The sequence below is a fragment of the Oppia nitens genome, unplaced genomic scaffold, assembly GCF_028296485.1.
Source record: "Oppia nitens isolate AA-2021 unplaced genomic scaffold, nextdenovo-longstitch-racon4-pilon3 scaffold13_pilon_pilon_pilon, whole genome shotgun sequence".
Lineage (NCBI taxonomy): Eukaryota > Metazoa > Arthropoda > Arachnida > Sarcoptiformes > Oppiidae > Oppia > Oppia nitens.
The window spans coordinates 2,085,888-2,113,513 of NW_026533192.1; the positions used below are offsets into that span (position 1 = coordinate 2,085,888).

Here is a 27,626-nt window from a genome sequence, read left to right on the forward strand (position 1 = left end):
TATATTTAGAATTAAGATTTTAATACAATAACAGCACTTAAATTAATGACACAAATATTATATGAATAGATGATTGAATTAAGATTTGTTTTATTTATAATGTTTAAATACTAAACTGATTGCATTATTATCTATAATTAATTCAATTATATGCATTATATTTGAAAAATGTATAGTAATTTTAATTTAATTAAACATTTGCAGACATAACGACCACTGTATTGGGTGTGTCCGGTGGCAAAGTGGCGCTTCCATGCAATATAACGCCGCCGACAACTGATGACGCCGTGTCACTCATACTATGGTATAAGGATGAGTCAACCACACCGTTATATAGGTCGGCATTTTTGTCATAACAAATCAATTTCAATTATTATATGTAATTAATTCATTATTATTACAATATCTTATTATAGTTTGGACGCGAGGAAAGGCAATTTAGATCAGGCCAGACACGCATCCGAAGATAATCTAATATCGCGGTCTTATATGAATACAATTCAAAGACCCGCACATCTAATCCTAGAAATGCTGTCCATTGAAGACGCGGGTGAATACCGGTGTCGGGTTGACTTCAGGAAAGCACAGACCAGAAACTCTGTTATTTATTTAGAAATTATTGGTTTGTTTTTTTAAATAAATATATTAAATGTTAGATTAATATTAATGACAAAATGAAATTTATACGTCAATATTATATTATTATTAAGAGATATGTAATTAATAATTATATTAATAGATATTATAATCAATAATTAAGTTAAATTTAACATAAATGAATTGGTTGTGTTAGTGCCACCCGACAAACCAGTCATAATGGATGCAAACAGTGAACCGCAGCCATCATTGATCGGTCCGTACAATGAGGGCGACCGACTGGTGTTGGTCTGTGAAGTAGAGGGCGGCAAACCTACGCCATCCCTGACCTGGTGGAGGGAGTCGGTGCTGTTGGACGACAGTTTTGAAGTGATGACCAATGGAGGAACCGTTCGCAATGAACTGGAAATACAATCACTTCAACGACACGACCTGATGGCTGTCTTCACATGTCAGGCCTCTAACAATAACATATCGATGCCTACATATTCTGCAGTCAGCGTTGATTTAAATTGTAAGTTTCATTTTGCATACCCGTCCTTACATTTTATTATATTATAAAAGCCTACGATTTTAAAAACTATTTTTCCATTGATTTTTGTGACATAAAAACATTTTTAAATGTATTTAAATCACATTATTTAGAAAGCGTTTCTTTTGTCGAGAAATTGCTATGATTTTGCCCTATTTTGTTGAGACATTTCCCACATTTTAAGCTTTTTACAAATAAAATTCAATAAGTCTTCAAAACTAGAAATTGTAAGCTCAGGTACTTTTGCTATATTGAGACTTTAACAGTCCTCACATACTTTTGATGTTTATTATTCAAAATCAATCAAATATTGAAACACAACCTAACCTATTGATTGACTATTTTTGTGCTAATCTATGGACCCTTACATTTGTCATACACCCAGTAATACTGTATATTACTTTGTAACTAAAATTTTGTTTGAAATTATGAATTACATATGAAAAATCAACTATTGATCATATGGTCGATCAAATAATAAGTTATAAAATAAGACAAACCCAAAAATGCTTATTATATTTTGTTTATGAGTCAAAATTATAAATATTACTTTATTATTTATATTATTAACTTACTTATTAGTAGTATTAAAAAAATTCAATGAATTGCAAAAAACTAATATAACTATACATTATATAGTACTGTATTATAGCAATACCTGGGAATTATATGTGGGATTTGGAGGACAACTAGTCTGGTATTAAATATCTGTATATATAATGGTTTTATAGTACTGTATTTGTTGTATAATAATCAATAAAAACTTTAACACATAAAATAATTCTCACGCTTCACATAATAATGACAATGATTTTAGTGAATTTGAATCCAAAACTCACAATATTTGGTGATTACTAATAAAATTTTGCAGTTTTGCCATAAACTCTGATCTATTGTCAAATGTCAGACAACAATGACATTACTGAACTGCAATTGTCGTGTTTAGTCAAGACTTGGGTTACATTCAAATGTTATTAAATATTAAATAAATTATTAAATTATTGAATTATTGAATAAACTAAAAAAAAGTACAATTTATTTTATTAAAACATTTTTTATGTCATTTAAGGTTTTGTTACACACAAATGTTGCAAATATTGAATTTATATTTATATGATGATAGTTTAGATTATTTTTTGATAATAAAAATTATGTTATATAAATATTTCAAAATTATACATAATTGTATATAAATATATAATATATATACTATATATACAATATATATTATAATTCTGAAAAATTCTAACAAATACATTATATTGTAATTCTGAGTATATTAAATAATTTATATGATTTATATTTTAGTAAATATATTTATTTTGAAAATAGCAAAATCACTTATCAAATATAACATTAGATGTTTGTAAAATACAGTATAATACTGTATATATAAAAATTTGTGCACTTTCATATTATCTGTTATAATAATAATATAAGAATAATAATACTGTAAACTATATTTTTTTATTATTATTATATCACTACTTTTATTTCCACTTTTAAGATATTGATCGCTGAAATGAGTTTTTTTTGCAAACATAATATTGTAGATATACTACTACTTTATATTTTGTACTTTTCATATCAGTAAAAATGTATAAAATATAAATATATTTACAAATGTGTTAGTGTTTATAATATATGCACACAAATATCATACAATAAATAAAAGTATACTTTTTTGTTATATAATATACCACACAAAACACCATATCATTGGCAATAGTATGATATATAATGTAGTTATAGTCAATGTACTGTAGTTATGCTGTTGTATAGTAGGAACAACCTAATGGACATTTATGATGATTACTGCATTATTGGTGATATGTGTATAAAATGTAACATTTATGAGGCCTTTAGTATCTTTACTCTCTTAGAAATTAGTTTTTTCACCGCTTTTTATCAATTATTTAAGCAATTTTGATAACATTACTTTCTGGACGCCATTGCCTAACCTTATGGAAAACGAAAGGGTCTAACAATCAAATATCTACCCGTGTTTGCGGTTAACAATCAAATTACAACTTATAAATAAATAAATAATAATTTTATAATAATATAACAATAAAGTTATGTCCACTTTGTTATAAGTTATAATGTATATAATTATTATATATTTTGTAATTAGTAAATAATTGATATTATTACATTTCAGTGACATTATATTTAATGATAACGTTATTTCAAAATTACTAAATTTAGCTAATTTATATTTTATTTAATTAAACTTATTCCATCATAATATGGATAACAAAATTAGTTTAATATTAATTTTAATTAAAGTATTTTTTGTTTGTTTTAGATTATTAATACCTATTAATAGACAATATTTATATAAATAATAATAAATAAAATTCTAATATATCTATACAGCATTGCATTTTATATTTTATATTACAATATATTTTTTAGTTGAGTTTTAATGCGTTTATAAGAAAAATAGTTTTTAAATCTCCAAAATATTATATTTTTCATATCAAATATTATGTGAAACACAAGCCGTATATTAACAGTTTGTTTCATTTTAAACATTGAATTATAAGCTTCTTTATTAAGTCTCTAAGCCCTGGGCTCACGATAGCATCGAAAGAGAGTTTATTACTATAATAACCAAATACACACTTATGACAAACATTGACATTTGAATAATTATACTTATTTTTAACAATTGTTGTTAAATTTTTATAATTGTAAAATAACTTTAAAATTAAAGAATTTTTTTTAATTTTCTAGACTTTAATTTGATTTTTTAAATAGTCCATGAAAAATGTATGTTTTGGTCATTCTATACTATTTTTCAACGTTTTCAATCATATTATAAATACTATATTATATATAGCCTGTATATAAGTACATATAAATTTATATTAAAACATTGAAAGCCCAAAAAATGAACTCAAGTTTTAACTCAATATTTCTTACTTTAAACGACTTAACGCTTTAAAATATACCGATTTATATGATATTATTCCGTAAAAAGACATTGGATTACAATCACCAAAACCTTTCAATTTATCCATACTTTTGGCGCTATTAGTGTATAATCAAACCAATGATTTCAACTTTATTTGTGAGTTTTGTTTTTGTTTAGTTTTATGCCATTATTTTAACGGATTAGTATTTCATGGATTTTTGGTGTAAAGATATCACCACAAGAGTCACGCCATTAAACTCTAAATACAACAATCTATGAGATATTGTAGACCAAGAAATTTCAGTCAAACAAATAGTATAATATAATATTTTTATCCATTTTAATGCCATTTCTATGAAAATAAATACTTTTTCATAAATATCTATAACAAGTAGTGTTGGCAGAGACAACATTTTTGTATAGTACAATGTATAATACATGACTAATATTGCCATACAAAATAAAAGTTAGCCTAGTATCAAAACCATTGATATAAGCAAGAATAAACATGTTTATAATAAATATATGATATTAAGTTTTTATTTCATTTCTATCTTTTTTCTTAGAAAACAACTATTAATATAAAAATAATTATAATATATTGTCATTAAATAATTTTAATAAATTTTTCAACAAATTAGTTTTTAAAATGTATAATATGTACATTATATTAAACTGTATTATACTGTGTTATACTGTGTTATACTAAGCCAAAATTCAAAACCTTGTACTTTTCCAACCCTAGTAACAAGTTTGAAAACCTGTGCCAAACACAGACACACAAACACATAGTATATGCGGTTGTATTCACAAATAAAATGGTCTTAAAAGTCAACTAACGTATTGAATGTTAAACATAAAACTGTATCTAAGTTTTCATTTGTGAATACAACCGATAAACTGATATTTTCTATGCATTTCTATTTCCATTTACAATATAGCGATAGGTTTGATGTGTATTGGCTTTTGTGTTGACCTTTGCATTCAATTTACTGAAAGCAATGTAAAGAAAAAGAGTTTAAGACTTATTTCTAATACATTCTCTCTTTTTCTCTCTGTTTTCATTCACTTACTCACTATATATATATATATATATATCCTGTCATTATATCACTATATATATATAAATTATATATAAACTTTATATATATATATATATATCACACCCACTCACTCACTTATTTACTTTTCACTATCCCTATTGATGTGATCCATGTCTTATCGATATGTTTTTTGACACAATATATGACATCTCATGAGATATGGTGTTAACACTTGACTACAACGACAAAGACTTATTTCTTACATTAAAAAATAAACAAAAAATATATATTTAGTATAACGAGTAACTTTAGATTTTAAATTTTTTGTTTATTTTTTGTTATTATTCTATAGAAATTCATAAATAAATACATAAATATTATTATTTAAATATTTTTGAGTAAAGCAATTTATATTTTTACATTTTTCCAAAGTATAAAATCATTTTTATGGCATTAGATATATATTTATACAATGTATATATTAAATGATATATAAATTATATGTACACCAGTTTGAGTGGTTGTTATATAACATATACCCTACGCATTGAATATAACAGAAAAGATTGAGTTTTATATTACATTTTTGTTGCATTTGAAAAATCATATAACGAAAAAAATAGTGAATATTTTGCGATCAAAAGTTTAATCGAAAGAAATTTTTAAAAAGAAAAACAACTGAACTGAAAATAATTTATATTATTCTCTCTTTTTTGATGTTTTTCTCTCTTTTTCTTTTTACAATAAAAGATAACATTTGTGAATATGTTTGCTTTCCGAGACTTTTATAATCAGATTTTTTTATATAAATTTAAGCAAAAATAAAAATAAAGCAAATTTATTATTGAATCATTGTTTAATATTTTAGATTTAGAAATTTTTTATTATTCATATAATTTTTTACAAAAAAAATATTTGACATTAAATAGGTTTATTATGATTATTATAGTGTATTAATAAATGATACAGTGTTTTCATGGATTAAATTTATATTTTAATTACAAATTTGATGCATTAATAATTTATATGTTGAGACTATTGATTGACACTTAATCTCGATTTTCATATATTTAATAACAAATTCTTATATGAAGTATAATATAATAAAGAAATTCAAAGATTAATTGCTTTTTGTATTGTAACTAAAGGCATACAAACTCATGAATAAATTTTTGCTATATTTTCTCTATCGAAACAAACTTTGCCACTAATTTATAAGACTTTTTGTTTGTGTTTATAATGAATATATTAATTAAAAAAGGTTTTCCTTTGACTGTGAGATTGCTTTTGTGTTTTGTAAACCAGATTTATATCACAAAAGAGTTTTTTGTTTTGCACTCCACTTGACGTCTGACGGCATTTGTTGCGGACAACACTCTGTCAGTCAATTGTTTGTCTCCTAATTTATACTCACTTTTTGTGTGTTGTCTTTGCATCTCATTATTGTTTTTGCGCACAAAATATATTTCATAGTTTTATATAAAACCAAACATTATTTGTTTAGTATATACAGATTATTCTTATGTATGTCACTAACAATTTTTTAATTATTTTGATGTCAAATAAATAGTTTTATTTTATGCTTAAATATAAGTTTATTTTAACTTTTATGATTTACATAGATTTATTTATTTCATTAAGCATATAATAAAACAATTTTTAAAATTATAAAATAGTTATTTGTTTAAAATTAAAGGAAAAATAATTATATTTAACACAACAGCTAATGTTAAATATATTAAAATTTTTAGAAGCTATGCCAAAATTGTTTGGCGTAATTTTAAACTAATTATTGTTATAAATTATTATATACTGTTATTAGATAAAAATGAGTTATTTGAGTCACAATTAATACAAACATTATCTTTTAATTGTATTATTTTTGTTTAGAAGTTATGTATAGCTTATAATGCTTTATAAATCTATTGTTTAAATAAGTAATTTATTAAATAAAAATTTTAATAAAATTTATTTTCACTGCAAAGACATTACAAATTAAATCAACAGAATATTTTTTGTGTGAAAATTTGCACCAAAATTAACAAAACGTTTTCATGAATTGAGTGGAAAGTTGTGAGAAAAAGAAAAACAAACTAAGAAATCGATATATTGTTTTTTGGCATCAAATTAACACAAGACATACACAAACAAAAATATATCTAAACTCCAACTATATTGCACTCCCTCTTGCATTAGATACACATAACTATATGCGATATTATATTATAGTCGACTGTGTTTTGTTTTTTTTTTTTTGTGTTAACTATTTTTTTGTGATTTACTTTCAATTTTGTAATCTTTGAACTCCGAAATTGAGAGAACAGAGAGATTTTGGTTGTTTTTTTGCAATGACTTTTCATTTACTTTATAAGCAATTTATTCTTCTTTTAACTTGTCTTTTGTTTTTAAACTTATAATTTTCTTCTTCAAAATTAAAGTATTATTTAGTGAAAGATTGAGAGCAAAAACAATCGACTTTTTTAAATGAAAAAAAGAGAGACAACATTAAAGTATTAAATGACTTTGAAATTGCTTTTTTAGTTACCGTTTCCTAAACTGAAAGCATCGCATCATCTAATTATTACATGTGATGATAGAGATTGCAATGGAAATTGAAAGCCATAAAAATTAGGATAGAGATTGAGATTTTAATAGGAATTAATCTAATTATAAACATAAGACTATAATGACTGCGCCATAAGTCAACTCATATGTACATTAAGACCCGTTTTACTTATATAAGACAAGCAAATAATCAGCGCTTAGCTTTCAATCTTAGATTATATTAATATAAGATTGTTATATACTATACAATGAATGCCATAACTTATTCAAACATTGTTTGTGTATATCTTTCTATTCAAATACAGAATATTCTATGATTTTCTAGTATTTCTGTCGCTCTGTTTTGTCACTAAATTTTATTATCCCAGTTGTTGTTGATGTTGTTGTTGTTGTTTAAACACTAGAATAACAACAAAACAACAACAAAGAGATATTCAGCGAAAAGAGATTCAATATTTGCAATGCTTTTTGTGTTATCGGTGAATGTCATTCAACTCACAGCCAAATGTACGCCAATGACAACACAATAATATCTTCACTATAATGTTATTTCGTATATATCCTTAACTGTTTATATTATAACTATATATGCATTCATATACTGTATATCATATGTATAACAGTATATTTATACAGTGGTTGTTATTATCATTATATAACGCGTTGACATTTTTCACAAAATAATTTACATTCCGTATTCAGTTTACTTTTGCCTCATTTTTACAATATTTTGTCTATTTATTTAAAAAACAGTCCAACTTTTAATTATTTCCACATTATTAACACAACTCACTTTACTGTAATTTAGTAATACTAGCAATGAATGTGCCAACAAATAATTTACAGACAAAATTTAGTGTAAATTGTTTATGAATATAACCTTTCATTGAAAAATTTTAGTATATTAAATAGTTTTCACTAATAATTATAATGGCTTTGAGCATACAATATGAATTTAATACACTTTATTCTACTATTAAATTAAATGCATTTTATTAAATAAATATTTTATCTAATTTTTAGCCATAATTGTTATAATGAAGGAAATGTGAGAGATATTACTGTTATTTAGTTAGTCTTTTATAGCTATAGACACGACTCTAGAGATAGGAGAGTGAGATCTCAATGGAAAAGGGTTTGAACTTTTTGGTACAGAAGTATAGCTGTCGGCTATTTGACTGAATTTATATCTAAGGAATGATAAAATTTCTTTTGATTTTTTATTTGTTAGATATTACTGTAAATACCACTGAAAATTAAAAATATTTACAAACTATTTTATGGTTTTTTTTATATATATCATTACAAATGCTATATTTTATATGTTTAATAACATCCAATAAGTAACATTCCTATCTTTTGTTAACATTAATATCATTGATTATGTTTATATATATATATATAATTGAAATAATATTATTTTTTGTAATCACCAATACATATATATATATATATATATATTATATTGTATATAGTTTTTCCTAAGACTTAAGGCAATAATATAAGCCAACAAAAATATATACATTGAATGTAACATTTATCAAGAATTAGGAAATTGTATTAATATTATTATTGTAGAAAAAGGATATATTATTGACCAATGAATTTTCAATTATAAGATTTTTATTAAAGTAATCGTTTAATATATCGATAGATGAGATAGAACTAAAAGCCGGAAATTTTTTCAATAGAAAACAATAAAATAATTATTATTTACAATAAGATTTTTTATATAATGATAGTATTCCTGTAAATATTATAAATCAGTATTTTTTATTTATATTTATACAAGGATTATGTTTTAATATTTAACTGCATTACTTATATTTTTATTTATAGTTGTTTTCAATATAATAATATATTTAACATATTATTCATATTGGAAAATATCTGTCAAAAGCAAAAATATTAAGAAGCATTACTATATATAATTTATACACTATATAACTATAACATATTATATATATAACTTATAAAATAATATTATATTAATAGATAGTTGTTCTTGATTAATTATATGTAATTATATACACAGTATATTACAGTTTATATAATAATAATTTTAATTAATGATTGCTATTGTTGATATTAGGGCACATATTAGAGACACATTATAATACTTAAGTAATAAAAAGGAGACTTATATAATGTCTGAGATCATCATTTTATTGACATAAATATTTACTATTATTTTTTCTCTCTAATATATACTTTATAATATATGTACAGTATGTTTATGTTATAAATGTTCAATTTCTACAATGATTATGTCCCAATTATCAAATAAGTAAATATAATAATAAGTTATTAATTTATAAATAATTATGAAATTAGGTCACGAAAACATTTTATAATATTAAATATACGTTGGTTTGCCATGAATTATAATATCAACAATATTTCTAATTTTATATTTATTGATAACAATTGATATTTTGAATAAAAATAAAATTTTAAATTTATTGATTATATCATATTTCTATTTTGCTTTTTGTAGTATAATATTATTTTATTTTATTTAATATTAAATAAATACTAATTCTATACTATTGTATTATTCTATAAAAATAATTAAATTATTTTATATGAGTGAAATTTAAAAATTAATTACTATAAATTAACAAATAAAATGAATAATTTATTTCAATTTTTAAATTAAAAATGCTAAATGTAAATGTATAAAAACAAAATAATTAATATGCAGAATAAATATAAATTTTTATAAATTTATTTTTATTATTCAATTTATAATATTCTTAATTTTTAATTATGAATATTAAGCATACAAATATTACATTAGTTAAAAATATTTATTTTCATTAAGCCAACCATTAAAATAAAAATTAACTGTAAAATGATTATAAATGATTAAAACTAAATTATATTAATTTACATAAAATTTATTTTTTATTATATATACAAAACATATGAAGATATGCTTTTAAAATAATAATTTTTTTTTGTTTTTATTAAAAAACATTATATTATTTACTGTTTATATACAGAATATATAGTAAAATACATATTATAAACTTCATAGTAATGCAACATAAGCTCAGATATTCAACGAATTATGAAAAATAAATTGAAAATAAAGATAAAACTAAAATAATTTTCAGTAAATTTTTGTTTTATTTTTATAATTTGCTTTATATTTTTATATAAAATATTTTATACTACTATTGAATAATAGCATTTATATATATAATTAAATATAATTGAAAACACTTTTTAAATTTTATTAGATTATATTTCTTTTTAAAATTTATAAAATACCATTTTATTATAATAATACTTTCAATTTATTTTAAACTAAAAAAAATATTTGTATTTTATTTTATAAATAACTGCTTATATATTGTTTTAGATGACATTATGAGAATTACTTTTCACTATAAAAAGTTTTTATTACTATCTTTATATTAAATTATATTGTATGTAACAACAAATAATAATTATTATTATTTACTAAATTTACTTTTATATTGTTTATAATTATTTGTATTATTAAAACTAAAATATTTAATTTGAACAGTTCGTCCAGTTTTGGTCCGCATTGAAGGCGACCGCAAGCCGTTATCGGCCGACAAATCGGTAGAAGTTGTCTGCACTTCTGCCGGTTCGCGTCCGCCGGCAACCATCAGTTGGTGGAAAGGGAGCATCAAAATGAAGAAAACCAGAGATAAGATATCAGTCGACGGAAATGTGACGACCAGTACGTTGACATTTACACCGAGCAGTGATGATAGCGGCAAATACCTGTCCTGTAGGGCTGAAAACAATTTGATTCAGTCCAGTGCTATTGAAGACGGATGGAAACTAGAGATCTATTGTAAGTTATATTTTATACTTAATTATTATAATTATTATATTTATTTTTAATTTAACTTTTTAAAAATATAAATAAATCACAAAACAAACATTTTTATTTGTTTGTGCTATCTTTGAATACGATTGCAAATCAAATTAAAATTTTTATATGAATTGTCAGTCAAATTGATGTAATCTATGTCCTCTTTGTATTCAACAGTGATTATTGACACAAAATTACTATTGAATTCAAAAAAAAAGGTTTTATTTATAATGTATAACATTTGAAACTTTAGAATCGACTAAATGTTATTGTATTTATTCAATCAAATGTTTATTAACAAAACATTTAATATTTATATCAATATATTGTTGTCATTCATTTCAAGACAATCTTAACGTTTTAATACATAAAGTTTTGGTCATTTTATTATTTTGTGTGTTTCATGACATTGATTTAAATTTATATCTTATGTTTGAATATCTCTTTTGCTATTTACTGACATTTCAATCTGAATATTTGGGATTTTTTTCAAAGTATATGAAATGCTTTTTTAAGCAAAACAGTCAATTTATATAGTATTGAGAGAGTCTTATAGTGTTTGCAAAAACGGCTGTCCCTATGGGGATAGTAATGACAATATAATTTATGGCAACTAAAAGTCTGAAAAATTGCTTATTTTTGAATATATAAAGTTTATATATATATACTATAGTGTATATAATATATTTGTCTATTTTGTACAAATGCTTATGAGTAAACTGGTCAACAATAATAAGTTATTAATAACATTTAAAATATACAGTAAGATGTCATACTGTATAACAAAAATAAATTTTACTTAAATTTTGTTATTTTTATAGAAATATCTTTTATCTAAAAATAATAATTATTCAAATATTACTTTATCAATTATTAAATATTTCTGTTTTTTATATTTGATAAAATTAATATTTTTTTAATAATATTCTCTAATAATATACTCTAATATTCAACTATAGATATATCATTTTTAAGATAACATTAGATTTTTATTTATGTTTTATATGAATGGTTTCCCCCCATAAAGACACTCAAAAATCTATTGGTTTTTATATATGAAGTGAAGCGAAGGTAATACAAAATTTTTGTTATAGTATTTGAGTCAATATTTTATCTGAAGAGCAAACCGTTGGCCAACAAAATGTACTCAAATTTCACACTTGAGATAACAAAAAATCCGCTACTCTTTACATGTCATACAAGAGATATACACACATTGCAAGTGATGTTTATATTTAAACATATAATTATACGAAACCTTAACATTTTAAATATCAGATGTGCTTTTATAATAAATATTTTGTTTTATTTGTTGTTTTCATCTACTGTTTCAAAGATTTCTTATTGTTATTTTTTTAACTGAAAGTTTGATTTAAAACAAAAAAACCAAAAAATCTATAAATAATTTGTGAATTGATGCGAAACCAATAGATGTGAAGCAAATTATTTTTCCTAAATGTAATAAAAGCAAAATCTTGTAGTTTATATATATATATATATCAATTATACATATAAGTATAAAGTTTTATATATTTATATATAATATATAAAACTGAAAGCATCGACAAAAAAACTACTGAAACCCAAATCAGATTACATTTGTTTAGTCCATTGAACTAAATATAAAACTAAAATTAATTGAATATATTTTATAGACAACAACACGAAAAAACAAATAGAAAGTACATATCTATTAAACAACCGCCAGATTTATGTCTATTAACTATTTGGATGATCTAATACACTATATGGTCGCATAACAGACCATTTATTAGACATTCATTGTATATATCATTGCGATTATTGTGTTGTCTTTTATTACTTATTTTTGTGAGAATTAATATTTCATATGTTTAGTGAAAAACTGGATTCACATCGAGTGCTGACATAACACTTAACGATCATATTATCAAATAAGAAGACATATCTTAAGAGACTTACTCTCCAATTATTTATTCATTTAATTTACTATTCAATAGGAAATAGTAAATCAATGAAAGTGAGAGTCAGTTAGAGTGTGAATCAGACAACATATCATTAATTTCTTCGTGTATTATATATAAAGTTGATTCCCATTCCCAGTGCCCAACCATTTGACAATGATTTTGTGTTTTAGGCCACACTTTGCAACATTTAATTTGATGCGAAGTGACAAACCATTGACTGGTTATAACTATTGAAATCATTGACTTCTTCTTCAGTTAAATTTTAGTGCTATTATAAATAAGATGCACTCAATTAGATAGCGATAAGTTATATAACCTAACCATAGGACAGACATCAATAATGAGATGTGAAAGCATAGAGAAGTTTATTTGATTTGTTGTTTTGTGAACAACCATTGCTTAAGGTTTGCACGTTTTGGGAATGTTTGATAAGTCACCGGTAATAGTGGCGACACTTTTAAGTAATATTTATAGTCTTTCTCAGCAATATCTAAGAAAAACTACTGAAAATATATCAACATTTTACAACTCATTTAATATGACTTATAATGTCATCAGAATTTACATCATTTTTTAAATTTTCAGTAAAATATTTACATGTTTTTCAAGATAAATATCTCACATATTTTACACGTATTTATTTGTTGCAAACATTGAGAAATGTAATATTTAAGCTGTTTTTTAATATGAGTATTATGTTGTGGAGTTGTAAATTACAAGTTGTTATATATAATTAACAATAACAGATGATTTATCATTAAGTTTTATAACATTATATACAACATATACAACATAATATATACAATATATACAACATATAACAGTATATACAAAATAATAAAATGATTTTGAATATACAGTATGTAATTACTGTATATTTATTACAATTAATCGACGTTTAACACCAAAACATATTGTTAAAAGTTTTATTAAATATATTTATGATTAATAAATTTATTTGTAGCAATTAAACATAAATTGACAATTAATGAATATAAAATGAAGTATTTTTAAATATTAATTTAAAAATAATATAAATTTGTTTATATTTTTATTATTATATAAAATAAAAAGATAAAAATAAAACTTGGAACTACCAAGCTTATTTAATGTATTAAAAAAACTTGAAAAGTAGTTTAATTTTAATTATTTAATTTGAAATGTTATGGGATTGGAATTTAGGAAATTTTTAAACATATAAATTGAATCTTTTATGTTAATTAAGTTAAATTACTCTGAAATTTTACCTATAAGATTTATAACTTAGAAAATAATTAATTTTAATTTGTTATATATTAAAATTGTCTCTTGTTTTTTATTTAGAAGTTACTTTATATACTTTTTAAACAAATTTTATATCAATAGTTTTAATATATTATGTTAGTATTATACTATATTACTGTACTAATACAAAATATATAATAAATACAATAAAAATAAATAATTATTATAAATAAATATAAATTTTTAATTATTGAAATAAACAAGTATATATTTCTTTTAAATGTTAACTTAAATGAAAATATCTTTTAATCTATTAATTAAATATTTAAATAATCATTTTTAAATATTAAACGCATAAATTAAACAGTATATACACGTGAGACACAAATTTTATTTTAATTGCAATTATGATATGCCATTCAATAAATTAAATAAAATAATGTAGACATTTATAAACTAAATGATATATAGTTTGAATAAGTTAAAATGTTTTTTAAAAAATTGCTTTTAGAGTAAAAAGTAATAATACAGAAAAATAAATAGATTAGATATTTTGAAATTATGATTGACTTTTACTTCACATTTCCTTTATTTATGATAAAAATTAAGTTGATGTCGTTTTTTATTTTTAAAAAAAATTATTTACATTAAAAATTGAATTTGTATTTACTTTGTATAATTATTTTATTTTGTAAACGAGTATTTATACATTATTATCAAAATACTGTAAATAATTTATATTATGCATAAATTTTATTATTTTAAGAGTATATTCTAGAATATTTAGTATAGTTATGTCATTCATATAAATAATTAATATTAGTAAAGCCTAAATAATTGAAAAATAGATTATAATGTATGTAAAAATTTATGATATAATATTAGAAAATTATTTGTAAAATAAAGAATTATATAATTGAATCGATAGTTTATTGTGTCATATATTACTTTTATTAATAATATTAGTAAAATATTTTAGAAAATTATTTTTAGTTTTTACAAATTTATAACAAATATTAAGAATTTAGCATTTATTAGAATATTTAAATATATGCTTATAATTGTTTGATGAATATTAGTATCATAATAACTTTAAGAAATAACTTTATTGATGACTATATTAACAAGTTTAAATTAATATATACTGATTAATAGATACTGTATATATATATATATATATATTTATAATTTTTCCAAAATATTTAGTTACTTTAAATTATTTATATATTATTTAAATATTACTGTAATTTATATGCATTATACTTTAATAATTATAAAGAAAATTATAAACATTATTGAAAAACAATAGTAACTTATTATAGTAATTTAGTACAGTTTAATAATAAATACAATAAACTATTGACACTAGCATTTGGGTATAATTTTCAAAGCAATTAATTGTATTAACGTATAACTCATTTTCTATGAGTGTACTCTTTCGTCTCCCTCATCCCCAATGGGTTTAAGATATAATATATTTGAGTACAATATCGGAGCGCAACACAGCTTTACCGTATATTTTGAGTACAACTACAATGAAGTCCACTATTTAATCTCATAAATATAATAATCACTGTAAGAGAGAGAGAGAGAGAGAGAGAGAGAGAGAGAGAGAGAGAGAGAGAGAGAGAGAGAGAGAGAGAACAGCAAAAATACAAAGTTAGTCAAACTTTATGTCATTGATGCGAAACTAATGACAAACCATTTTGTTAGCGACTTTGTTGAAAGGTTTTTACAGATATTTAAGTTTAATGCAAATATACTTATATTATTTTATATACTTTTTACTTACAAACTATAAATAATGTTTGGATAATAATATTATATATATAAGTATTATATTTATATATAATGTATATGCATGTGTATTATGCAAAATATATTTCTCAGTGATTATAGTTTCGGGAAATTAAGTCAATTTTTGACTAATTGAAAAAAACTCAACTCATTTATCAAAATTATTTTCCGGTGCTATTATGCAACACTAATAACAACTATCGTGTTTTACAGTATTTAAAGTTAGATAATATGCTAATTATTTTTTTTTATAAATATATTTTACTGATTACATTTTATATAGATTTTTATTGGAAAATATTCTTTATTCATATAACATATAATTTTTTGATTTGAAACACAATTTGCAATAAAACATTAGTTTTTACACTATGTTTATGTAATATAGAGTATTTCAACAATGAATTCTCAAGTGAACAAAATTTCAAATAATTTTTATTAAATAATTTTTTCAATTTTTGTCGGTCTTTCCTCTCTCTCGATACAGATGTTCCGCAATTATCATTACGTTTGGGCAGTAAATTAAGGCATTCACATATCCAAGAGGGCAATGATGTATATTTTGAGTGTAATATTCGGGCGGCGCCCTGGGTTACGGAGATTAGGTGGTGGTTTGAGGGCAAAGAAATACATACCAACACATCGGCAGGAGTTATAGTCAGCAATCAGTCACTTGTTCTCCAACGAGTACAGCGCCTCCAGAGGGGTCGCTATACGTGCAGTGCTGTTAACAATGAGGGCGAGGGTGAAAGTAATTCAGTTCATCTGAGAGTACAGTACGCACCGGTATGTAAACAAGGTTTGTATCGATTTTTTGTTGTTTCTTGTTATTTGTTACATTCACTTATCTCTTGTGGACATACAGTACATGACATGTGTTTCACAAATCACTTGTTTTTCTTTTATAGCATAAAATAATTTTGTATCGTTTATCATAAACACAAAATACATTTTTGCTATTTTCTAAATTGTTATTTTATGTTTTATTTATTTATTTATATTAACACAAAAATGCAATAAATTTTAGGTCAAAAAATACTTTACGGTGCGGCCAGACATGAGTCGGTCAAGATTTACTGCGAAGTGGACTCCGATCCGCCAGAAGTCAGCTTTCGATGGGGTTTTAACTCTAGCGGTGAGCACATGGAGATCATGAACCATATGACTGAAGGGTCGACAAGTGTGGCTACATATATGCCGCGGACTGAGTTTGACTACGGGGCCCTGTTTTGTTGGGCTCGCAATTCGGTTGGTCCGCAAGTGGAGCCGTGCACTTTCACTATTATACCTGCCGGACCTCCCGATGCTGTCAAGAATTGTACAGTACTTAATGTAACCGAGGACTCAATCAAAGTAGACTGTGTCGAAGGCTACGACGGGGGTCTTCTGCAACATTTCATACTAGAAATTCACGACACAATTCAGCACAAACTGCGGGCCAATATCACCTCTGCCTGGCCTTCATTTACAGCTAAACGTCTTCCATCGGGCAGTAGTTTTCTTATAGTTATATACGCGGCCAACGCTAAGGGGCGCTCAAAAGGGGTCGCATTGACCGCAAACACGCTATCATTACCCGAATCCATGAACAGAATGGGAAGGGGTATGTCATTGACTTTGTTTAGAAAACTACCATTTCTTGACCTAACAGCACATCACAGACAAACACATTAATCGATTGTTTCGTTCAAATACATGACAACACACTGTAAACAAACATTTTTCGCTATACTTTTGGGATAATCCTATTGAGGGAAAGTGAGTCCCAAATGCCAAGTGATATATTACTTGATTACAATTAGTTTTACACTCAATACAACAATTTTACTTTTATTGTTATCTTTGTTTCCCATCTCTATCATACAAAATAATTGATTAAATTTTCAATTTACTCTTTCAGTAGATAAATAATTATTTTAGGTATTTACAAAAAAATTATCAATCTATTTAAGAGGAAATTATTTTTTATTTTAAAGTTATATATATATATATTAAATTGAAGTTTTATTTACTGATAATAGTAAATAATTTCATTATTTTTTTGTGTTATGGGAGTTGAGTTAGTACAGTATATCTCAATCTATAATTGTGTCTTTAGTTATATAATATAATAAATAATAGTTTGTTTCCTTTTCCTATCCCTAAAGGGATGTCTTACTGATAATATTTAGAGAAATGAGTGAAAAATGAAATTTTTTATTTAGACAATAACTAAAGTATAATAATTATAATTTATTTTATATAAAAACATATAAAAGGATTTCGAAAAATAGGTATTTTTATATATAAAGTTTATATGATAGGAAAAACTCATTTTGAGAAAAAAAAACATTTATAACATATCATATATTTTAGTATTGTTTTGAAGTGCAAACGTGTGTTGTCTGTGATATCATTACTACTGTATAAATAGAGGAAAAACCTTATCACTAACTCTTAGTTTTTCTTTTAATATATTTCTATATTATTTATTGCCATATATTATATTTCAGGCAATGTATGGCAGTTAAGTTTTAGCCCAGTGCTGGCTCTACTGATAACCATAGTGTGTGCACTCGTCATCATTGCCTTTGTTATCGTAATTGTTATGAAATTTAGGTCCAGTTCTGCTCGACTTCGTAATGAAAGAGGTAAGTGATGTGCCATTTATATTGCATACTATACTATAGTATTCATTGGAAATACTATCGTTTAGAAAGACAATTGCATTCAATAGTGACCGACAATTCAATAAATTGACATAAACTTAGTCCTCAAATGGACAACACTTACTCCTAAAACACTCGTAACATTAAATGAGTAGATATTTCACTTAAACTATACTATTTCTCTCTTTCTTTCTTTCTTTCTTTCTTTCTTTCTTTCTCTCTCTTCTTTCATTCTTTATTTCATTTTCTAAAAACTTTTTGCATTCAAATCATTGGCTTTAGAAAAGATTTTCATGAAATATATAATTGAAAGTAAAAATAAAATGAATTTTGATATTTATTTTGATATTTAAATCATTGGTTTATATAATTGAATATTCAATACGAGTGTTGTTTGAATGATTTAAGTCTTCATATGTTTATTGCGTTAAACTATTTTAAACTATTATATTAAGTTATAAATACTCAAAACCTCATATTAACAGAAAGTGTTTTTATATTTTTTGTTATTTAAATGTCATCTTTTTTTTCTCATAACAATCGACAAATACTGGAAATTTTTGAATAGCAATATTATTAATAAAAAATGAGTTTATATGTGAATAAAAAAAATTTGAGTGACATTTATGTTATCAAATTTTCACTTGTATTTCGGTATGTTTTTATAGCTTCGGGATATGTAATGAATTGAATAAATTTTTTATACTATAATATTTTTGATCAGTTTGTCTCTCATATCTCGTAAACCACTTTAGTAACAAAACTGGTGACAAAAGTCAAAGATTGACTCAAAAGAAATATCACAAAAAATTCAAATAAGATTTAAGTCAATGTATTGTATATATTGTGTGAATATATTGTAAGAATTGGTATAAACTTTCTTTTGGGTCATATTTTTTTGATACAAAATTTAAGACATATCAGAGAATTGATTGTATTTTAGACTAACATTCAGTTAGAGTTATATCTAAAGAATATTAAAATTCTTTTCCTTTTTAGTTATTTATAAAATTTATATCCAAAAAGTATATATATTTTGATAACAAAAGTTTTCATATGTTTTCTATGATATTGAGTTTATGTATTTCTTAATGTTTTATAGACTGAAAAATCAATATCATTATTAAATAATGTTTTATACAAATATTACATCTAATATTATATTTTATATACAAATAATAGTTACATTTCAATTTTTAACAATATATTAGTGAATATTTCAATAAAATTCTAGGAAATTCATGAAATTATTATTATTACAATATTTTTAAAAATATTAATAATGTTATAGCTATATATGTATAAATCACAGTGGGAAAGATGGTCATAAAATTGAATTTTTACATATTTTTTTTGCAAATTTTACAAAACAATAAATTATGTGACATTTTTATGAAATATTTTTACTTTCAATTCAAATTAATAAATTAATAAAACAAATAATAATCAGCTTTATTACTTTAGATTAGACAAACAGTATATTATTTTACAGTACAGTATTTACTTATACAGAATAGATATTATACAAAAATAACAATTTTAATTTATGTGAATACAATAATTGTATTATTATAATATAATTAATCTTAAGTAATATTTATATTATATTATAAGTAGTACTTCTAAGTATTAATAATGATAATAATAATATGGTTTGAAAGTAAAATTATATTAAATTTTATTGTTTAAAATACTACCATTTTAGAAAAATGTTTTCATAATAACTTTTTAAAAAATTTATTAAACATTAACTTTTTGAATGTATTTATTTTAAACAAATTTGGTAAATTTCTTAAAATAGTTTAGCAATTTAGATTTAATTGCAAATAAGATTTTTTTATTATTTGAATTTATATAATTTTTAATATTTTAATTTTATTATTTTTGCTAATATTTTGTTTACAAATTAAGCTAAAAAGTGACGGACGAATTATACAAATTCTATATTAAACTTTAATTCATTAAAAAAATATATTGATATTTAAATGACAGATTTCATAACATAGCTTAATATTGGAAAATAACTAAAACTGATTGTTTACTATAAAAATACTATTAAAAATATATTTAAAAATATTTTTTTTATTTAATTAATAAGTTTAATATATGCTCATAGATTTTCATAGATTTTTTGTCCCTATGGTTTTGAGAGATTTTATAGATATAATTTTGAAATAATTTTTTTTTAATTTAATTTTTATAATTTAAAAAAATAAGTAGTTTAATAAAATTATTTTAAATAATAAATTTAATGTAATATAATTTTATATACAATAAATATTAGTTATCCTAATGTAAAGTAAATTTTAATTTTTTCATTACAAATTTAAATAATATTGTTAAAATCATTAATCTATATCCAGTATTTTTATAAAATTAACTAAAATTAATTATAAAAATGACTTAAGATTTTAAGCAATGCAATTGTTAAACAATTTTTAAAAAATAAAATGTGATCTTTAGTTTAATTGTTTTTAAATCATATCAAACATATAAGGGATTTATTAATAGATATAAGTTTAAAATTTTATAAAATTTTTAACTTAATGTATAGCAAAAAATCGTAATATAAAAGACAAGACAACAATCGCTATTAGAAAATCGGTTGAAGACATATGCGATGTATGCACTTGTGGGGGGGACCAAGTGGGTGATGATAAGTGTCCAGATATTATACCAGGTAATTTAGTGGTACTAACATTACCAATACATATAAACAGCATTATTATTATAGTAGTACAGATAATGGCACACTTAATATTGTTGCTTATTTGCTTATTAAACATTAGAAACATTGCGTTTTGTTTTATTGCAATAGTTTTACATTGTTTATAGAATTGCATTTTTTTGCATTGAATGTAATGGTTAAACATTTTTGGCACTTTTTATAGTCTCGTTTTATATGCAAATGCATTACTTGTTTGCCATATATTTTGCGGTTTTAGTATTTTTTGTATCAATTTATTGGAAAACAATTTGCAACAACTTTTGTGTTATTACTTTATATTATATTATATAGGCGTATGTGATGTTCAGTTGCCATACATATGAAATGCATGTACACTGCAAACCATATCATCAATTTATGTCTAGCTTTGCATAACTTTCCTTCACATGAATTTTTAAAATGCTTTTGCTTTAATTGAAACAATTTTATGATTAATGTCCATAAATTTTGCTATAAATATTTATATTATAATTTTATTTAAGAAATTTATGCTATTTATTTATTAAATTTGCAAAATATTACCTTAACTTTATTAATATTTTTTTTTAATTTAAAATTTTAGTATTCAAATATTTTTATAATTATACTATAATTTTCTTATAATTTTTTTAATACAAAATTGTATGACACTATATGCATAAAATTATTGATATTTTAATATAAAAAAGCAATTTCATGATTTGATATAAATATAAATTATTGTTTAAATTGTTATATGACTAATACAGATATAAGTTTAGCCTCGAGTGAGGCCATCACCAGAAACAGTGAGATCGATGACGACATGAGCGAGAAGTGCAACAACTCGTTAACAACACCACTAACACAAGCCTACGGTAATGGTATGAATGGCGGTCCCGATGGCCTCCATCACCACCAGATTCAACACAATCCGCACAACACGACAGCCCATTGGAGGGCTTCTCCACCACCATCTCCGCCATCAAACCACAGAACGGTATGATTTGTATATCTCGTTGTCTTTATTAAAGCCTTCCCTTTCTTTTTATCGTTTTTTAAGTCATTTTATGCTAAAACCCAAAAACCATTTAAATTATATGACAAACACATATTCCCGCACATAAAGAGAGAAAGAGATCTAATTTTTAAAACCAAATAGAGATGAGCCTCAAGAGACATACCAAATGTTGCCTTCAAAATCACAATAGTTTACTAAATGAAAATTATTTTTATATTATAATATCTATATTATTGTTTAACAGTTTTGTCATTTTTTATTTTTCAATTTTTCTTATAAGGGTTTACATTTATTTATATTCATTTAGATAATTTATATCTAAATGTATATTTTCATTATTTTATCATATAAGAAAAATTTAAATACAAAATATAAATTAAGTATAATGTTTATGATATACCGGTATATAACTATTAATAGTTTTATAGTGTATTTTGTATGAAACGTATAAATTATTTAGTTTTAAAACAAATTAATGACACAAATAGATGCCAATTTTCATTTAGTTTATATCTATTTCAAATATGTTTTAAAATAAAATCGATATTTCTTTACCAGAAATTAAATCTAAGAAAATATTTGTCTTTACAATTCTTTATTGTAATTTATTTGAAATAAAATTTATAGATTAGTATTAATTCAATGAAAAATGTTGGGATTTGTATGAAATATATATTAGATGAGAGTCGGAAAATACTGTATATTGAAATATGTTATTTATAAATTCAATTAACTTATTTTGTTATCACTTATAAAGTTTTAGAGATTTAGAAATTCAATCAATTTCTGACCAAATTTAAGTTAAAATTTATATTTTTTTTTGCTACGAGTCTCGGATTTACTCACAAACAAAATCAATATTAAATCAAACAATTTTCTATTGAATTATTTTCTAGTTTTGAAAATCAATGTAAAGCTAACACTCACTCAATCTCTGTCTTGAAGAAACAGAAAAGTAAACTAAAAGCAAATAAAATATTTGGTTTATATTATGTTTTGACAACAAAACAAACTAAAAGTTTAGAAAAATATATAATTTATTGTTTTAATTACTTCACGAATTGCTTAATAGTTTGTTTATACACTATTTCTGGTGTTTTACAAAAATCTAATCATTGATTACTAATATTATGTTTTTGTTATCATTAATCTCTCTCTCTCTCTCTCTCTCTCTCTCTCTCTCTCTCACTATTTTGCCCTTTTATATAATAATTTGTTATTTCAACATTTATTCTAAAAACATACTAATCTAATACTTATGACTTTTATCTATTTCAAATTATATCTACAAATCTACAATATTTTACTAAAATATCATCAAAATCTTCAATAAAATCTTGTAATATTACATTCAATTAAATTGAATAACATTTGTTAATAAACGCAACTAAATCACAAAAATTTAGTTAAAGAACGTATCATATGTTGAAATGCCATTACAAGTGCCTTCAAATTGTCTGTCGAGTTCATCAACACATCCACTGCCAGCACTTAATACTAATTATATTATAGCCAACTGTCCGCCACAACATCCAGTGTTTAGTACATTACAACACCCGCGGAGGGTTCGGGTGTTGCCTCCGCAAGCCATCCGAAGCAATGATGATATCAATACTCATCAACACACCGATGTCTAGCCTACCTGTTCTATGTCTCAGCACTTATTTAATATACAATTATCACCTCATCATTGTATATAAATTTCTAGTCCATAAAACAATTGGTCATAAATTTATACAAACGTTTTTGAAACAAATAAAATTTATTTTATTGATAACCAAATCAAAGGCAAGAATTTCATTACATATTTAATATATAATCGCAAAACTGCTGTGAATGACATTAAAGTTTTTCTTTTGTTTTTAAAGCCAATTAGTTGCCAACGCTTTTGTATGCATTGTATTAGTAAAATAAAGCTTTTATATTCATATATAAATATATGGCCATCAAATGCCCAACCCTTTGCTATCTTTATTATTATACATTAATTCAACCTTTTTTGTATTCATAGGATTTGTTAGCATTTTGTTTGTTAATTTATTTATTAGATTCTTGTTATATAATATGTTGTATTAAAAAAGGGTCAAATGTATGCATAAAAACAAAAGTTAGTATAAAAGTCAAAATTATTGTGTAAATGACAGTTAAAGCCTACTCTCTTATATTTATCGTGACGTTTGATCTATGGTTTGATGTAAATAATAATAAGATAGCATTTTAATATAAATTTAATTAGTTTTACTTTATTTTAATAAAGTTTTGATAATAAATTTTACATTTATTTTGCATTTAAATTTATTATTGTAGTTTAAAAATTGAATTTAAAATTTCTGCAAACAATTTTTGGAAGTTATTTTTTTATTAAATTTAGAAGCTTTATATATAAATTAAACTAAAAATTACTTATATTTGACATATAATTGGCTATTACCTGAATATGACAGAAACAAATGTAAATCTATTTAATATATGATTTAAACTTTAAAGTCAATTACTAAGTCCATAACTGTACTCATATATTATCTATAAATAATATTTTTTATATAAATATATAAATCTGAACAAAAAACTCAATATAAGACCCAAAAATATATGAATGAAATGAATTGACTGCTTGTCATAACCATATGTACCAAAACTTTATAAAACTGTTTTATCCCTCAAGTGTTGAATGTATTGCCAATTGTTTTGAATTTAGTTCACTCTTATTATGAACTCCTGTATCGACCTTTCAATGCTTATATATAATCCATTGACTGCTACTATAAGCCCAGCACTTATACTACAAGTAATAGCACTGACATACAGTCCATCCAAAAAATAACTTCAATTGTTTATTTGCTACAAAACTGCATTAAGATTTAATTTTATTACATTATCTTACTTTCATTTTTTCTTATTTATTTGTATATTATATTATATTTTATTATATTTTATTTTATTTGCTTTTCTAATATTCTGCAAATAATTTATTTTCAAGCAAAATAATTAAAGTAATAATAATAATAATAATAATAATAATAATAATAATAATAATAATAATAATAATAATAATAATAATAATAATAATAATAATAACAATAATGAGGACAATACTAAACTTAATATAAAATTATAAATGTCTAGAGTCTAAGTTAATCTTAAATTTATATATAAAATAATAATATTTATCATTTTATTGTTTCTTATTTTTAGCCAATTTTGTGAAGTCATTGTTGTTTCCAATCATTATTTTGCCTCATTTTCACGGATATAATAATAATGATGATCATTGTGATTGTATTTCACAACATTTTTATAAATACAAGCAATTTAAAGACGGCATCTGAAAATTGCAATAAAATCCATGTTTCATATAATAATTTAGTGAACAAACAAAACTCAATTGACTTTTGACATCATATTTGAGATTATATCATATTATAAATGGGTGTTTCATCACTAAATTATTGTTACATTAAATAATTATAAAAAAATTACCAATTAAACATTCAATTATAATGTAAATTAAGAAAAACAATTATTATAATAAGATTTAAATCTTTTTTATTGATTTTTTGTACTAATAATAATAACTATTGATTTAATTATTATTATTATTTTATTATTGACATAATCTTAAACAAAATCAATTTTAATATCTTTAAAAAATATATATATAACAAATAATTTATATTATTTCTTATATAATTGAAAACTACTTGAATTTTATTAAATAAACACAAAAAACTTTTTATATATAAAAACATATATTAAAAATCAATACCATTCATAAAATTTGTTGTTATATACGTGAAAACATATAAATTTTTATATAATAAATTGTAAATATATATCTAACAACATTTAAAAAATTATAAGGAACTATTAAATAAATTTATTGTAATAATATTTAAAATAAAAATTAATTATTGTACAGAATATTCTCAATATAAAAATATATTTAAAATTATTGGATAACAAAAATAAAATATTTGTCAATTAAAGTGATTTTTAAATAATTTTTTAATTTTAATAAACAAAATTACTAATAAATTATTTAATAATTTATATTTAAAAAGCGTTTTTATTTGACTAATACTTAAATATTTTTACACAAATGTTTATACAGTATGTGTATGTGTTTTAAAATGAAAATTACAGAAATAATTTGATTCATTGATGCGAAACAACTTTTTACTAAAAATAAAAAGTTTTATAAATGTTATTAATTACTGATGAGAATGTGAAACACAGTTGAATATAATATACAATATAATATCATTAGAGGTTTATCGTAAATGATTTCATATTAACAGAAATATTAGTAGAAATGTTGTAATAAGTGAAATAAAAGTGTAATAAAATTTTTTTATAGAAATTTTACTTTTCATTATGTTATGGGATTCCCATAAACACTATTACTAATTATTGTCTAATTATATAAATTTATATTATACTGTACTGTAAAATACTATGTAAAAGTCAGATGTAAATATATTTTATAATTTAAAATTTATATAAATCTCATTATTTAAATAATTTTAATTTAAAATCATAAAATATATAATAAAATATAATAATTGTTTGGCTTTTAATATTAATTAAAATAGGAATAATAATATTTAGTTAATATAAAAATAATTATAGTTTATAACATAATAACAAAAATTCATAAAACAAAATTAACATGGTGATCCAATAGACAGAAATTTCTTTTAGAAACTTTTCTTTAATTTTTAGAAATTTTATTTTTTGCTAACTCTAACTACATGACTAACTGTACATATTAGACAAAATTTGTCATTAATGTGA

At 22.6% G+C, this 27,626-nt stretch overlaps 1 protein-coding gene across 3 annotated transcripts in view; it reads left to right on the top strand.

Annotated features, from left to right (window-relative positions):
• LOC128960908 (kin of IRRE-like protein 3) overlaps positions 1 to 26,084 on the top strand; it is a 59,374-nt gene extending 33,290 nt beyond the window's left edge. The window contains exons 2-11 of one of the 3 annotated variants that reach the window (XM_054307093.1): positions 205 to 337; positions 417 to 622; positions 794 to 1,111; positions 11,193 to 11,489; positions 16,965 to 17,276; positions 17,505 to 18,080; positions 18,970 to 19,107; positions 21,680 to 21,805; positions 22,582 to 22,811; positions 26,028 to 26,084. In XM_054307093.1, coding sequence (XP_054163068.1) covers positions 205 to 337; positions 417 to 622; positions 794 to 1,111; positions 11,193 to 11,489; positions 16,965 to 17,276; positions 17,505 to 18,080; positions 18,970 to 19,107; positions 21,680 to 21,805; positions 22,582 to 22,811; positions 26,028 to 26,039 — 2,348 coding nt within the window. In that variant the 3' untranslated portion in view covers positions 26,040 to 26,084. Of the gene's footprint in view, positions 1 to 204; positions 338 to 416; positions 623 to 793; positions 1,112 to 11,192; positions 11,490 to 16,964; positions 17,277 to 17,504; positions 18,081 to 18,969; positions 19,108 to 21,679; positions 21,806 to 22,581; positions 22,812 to 24,238; positions 24,540 to 26,027 lie in introns of those variants that run through there. The other 2 variants (XM_054307076.1, XM_054307084.1) reach the window with 2 other exon arrangements.
• Positions 26,085 to 27,626: the final 1,542 nt, after the last annotated feature.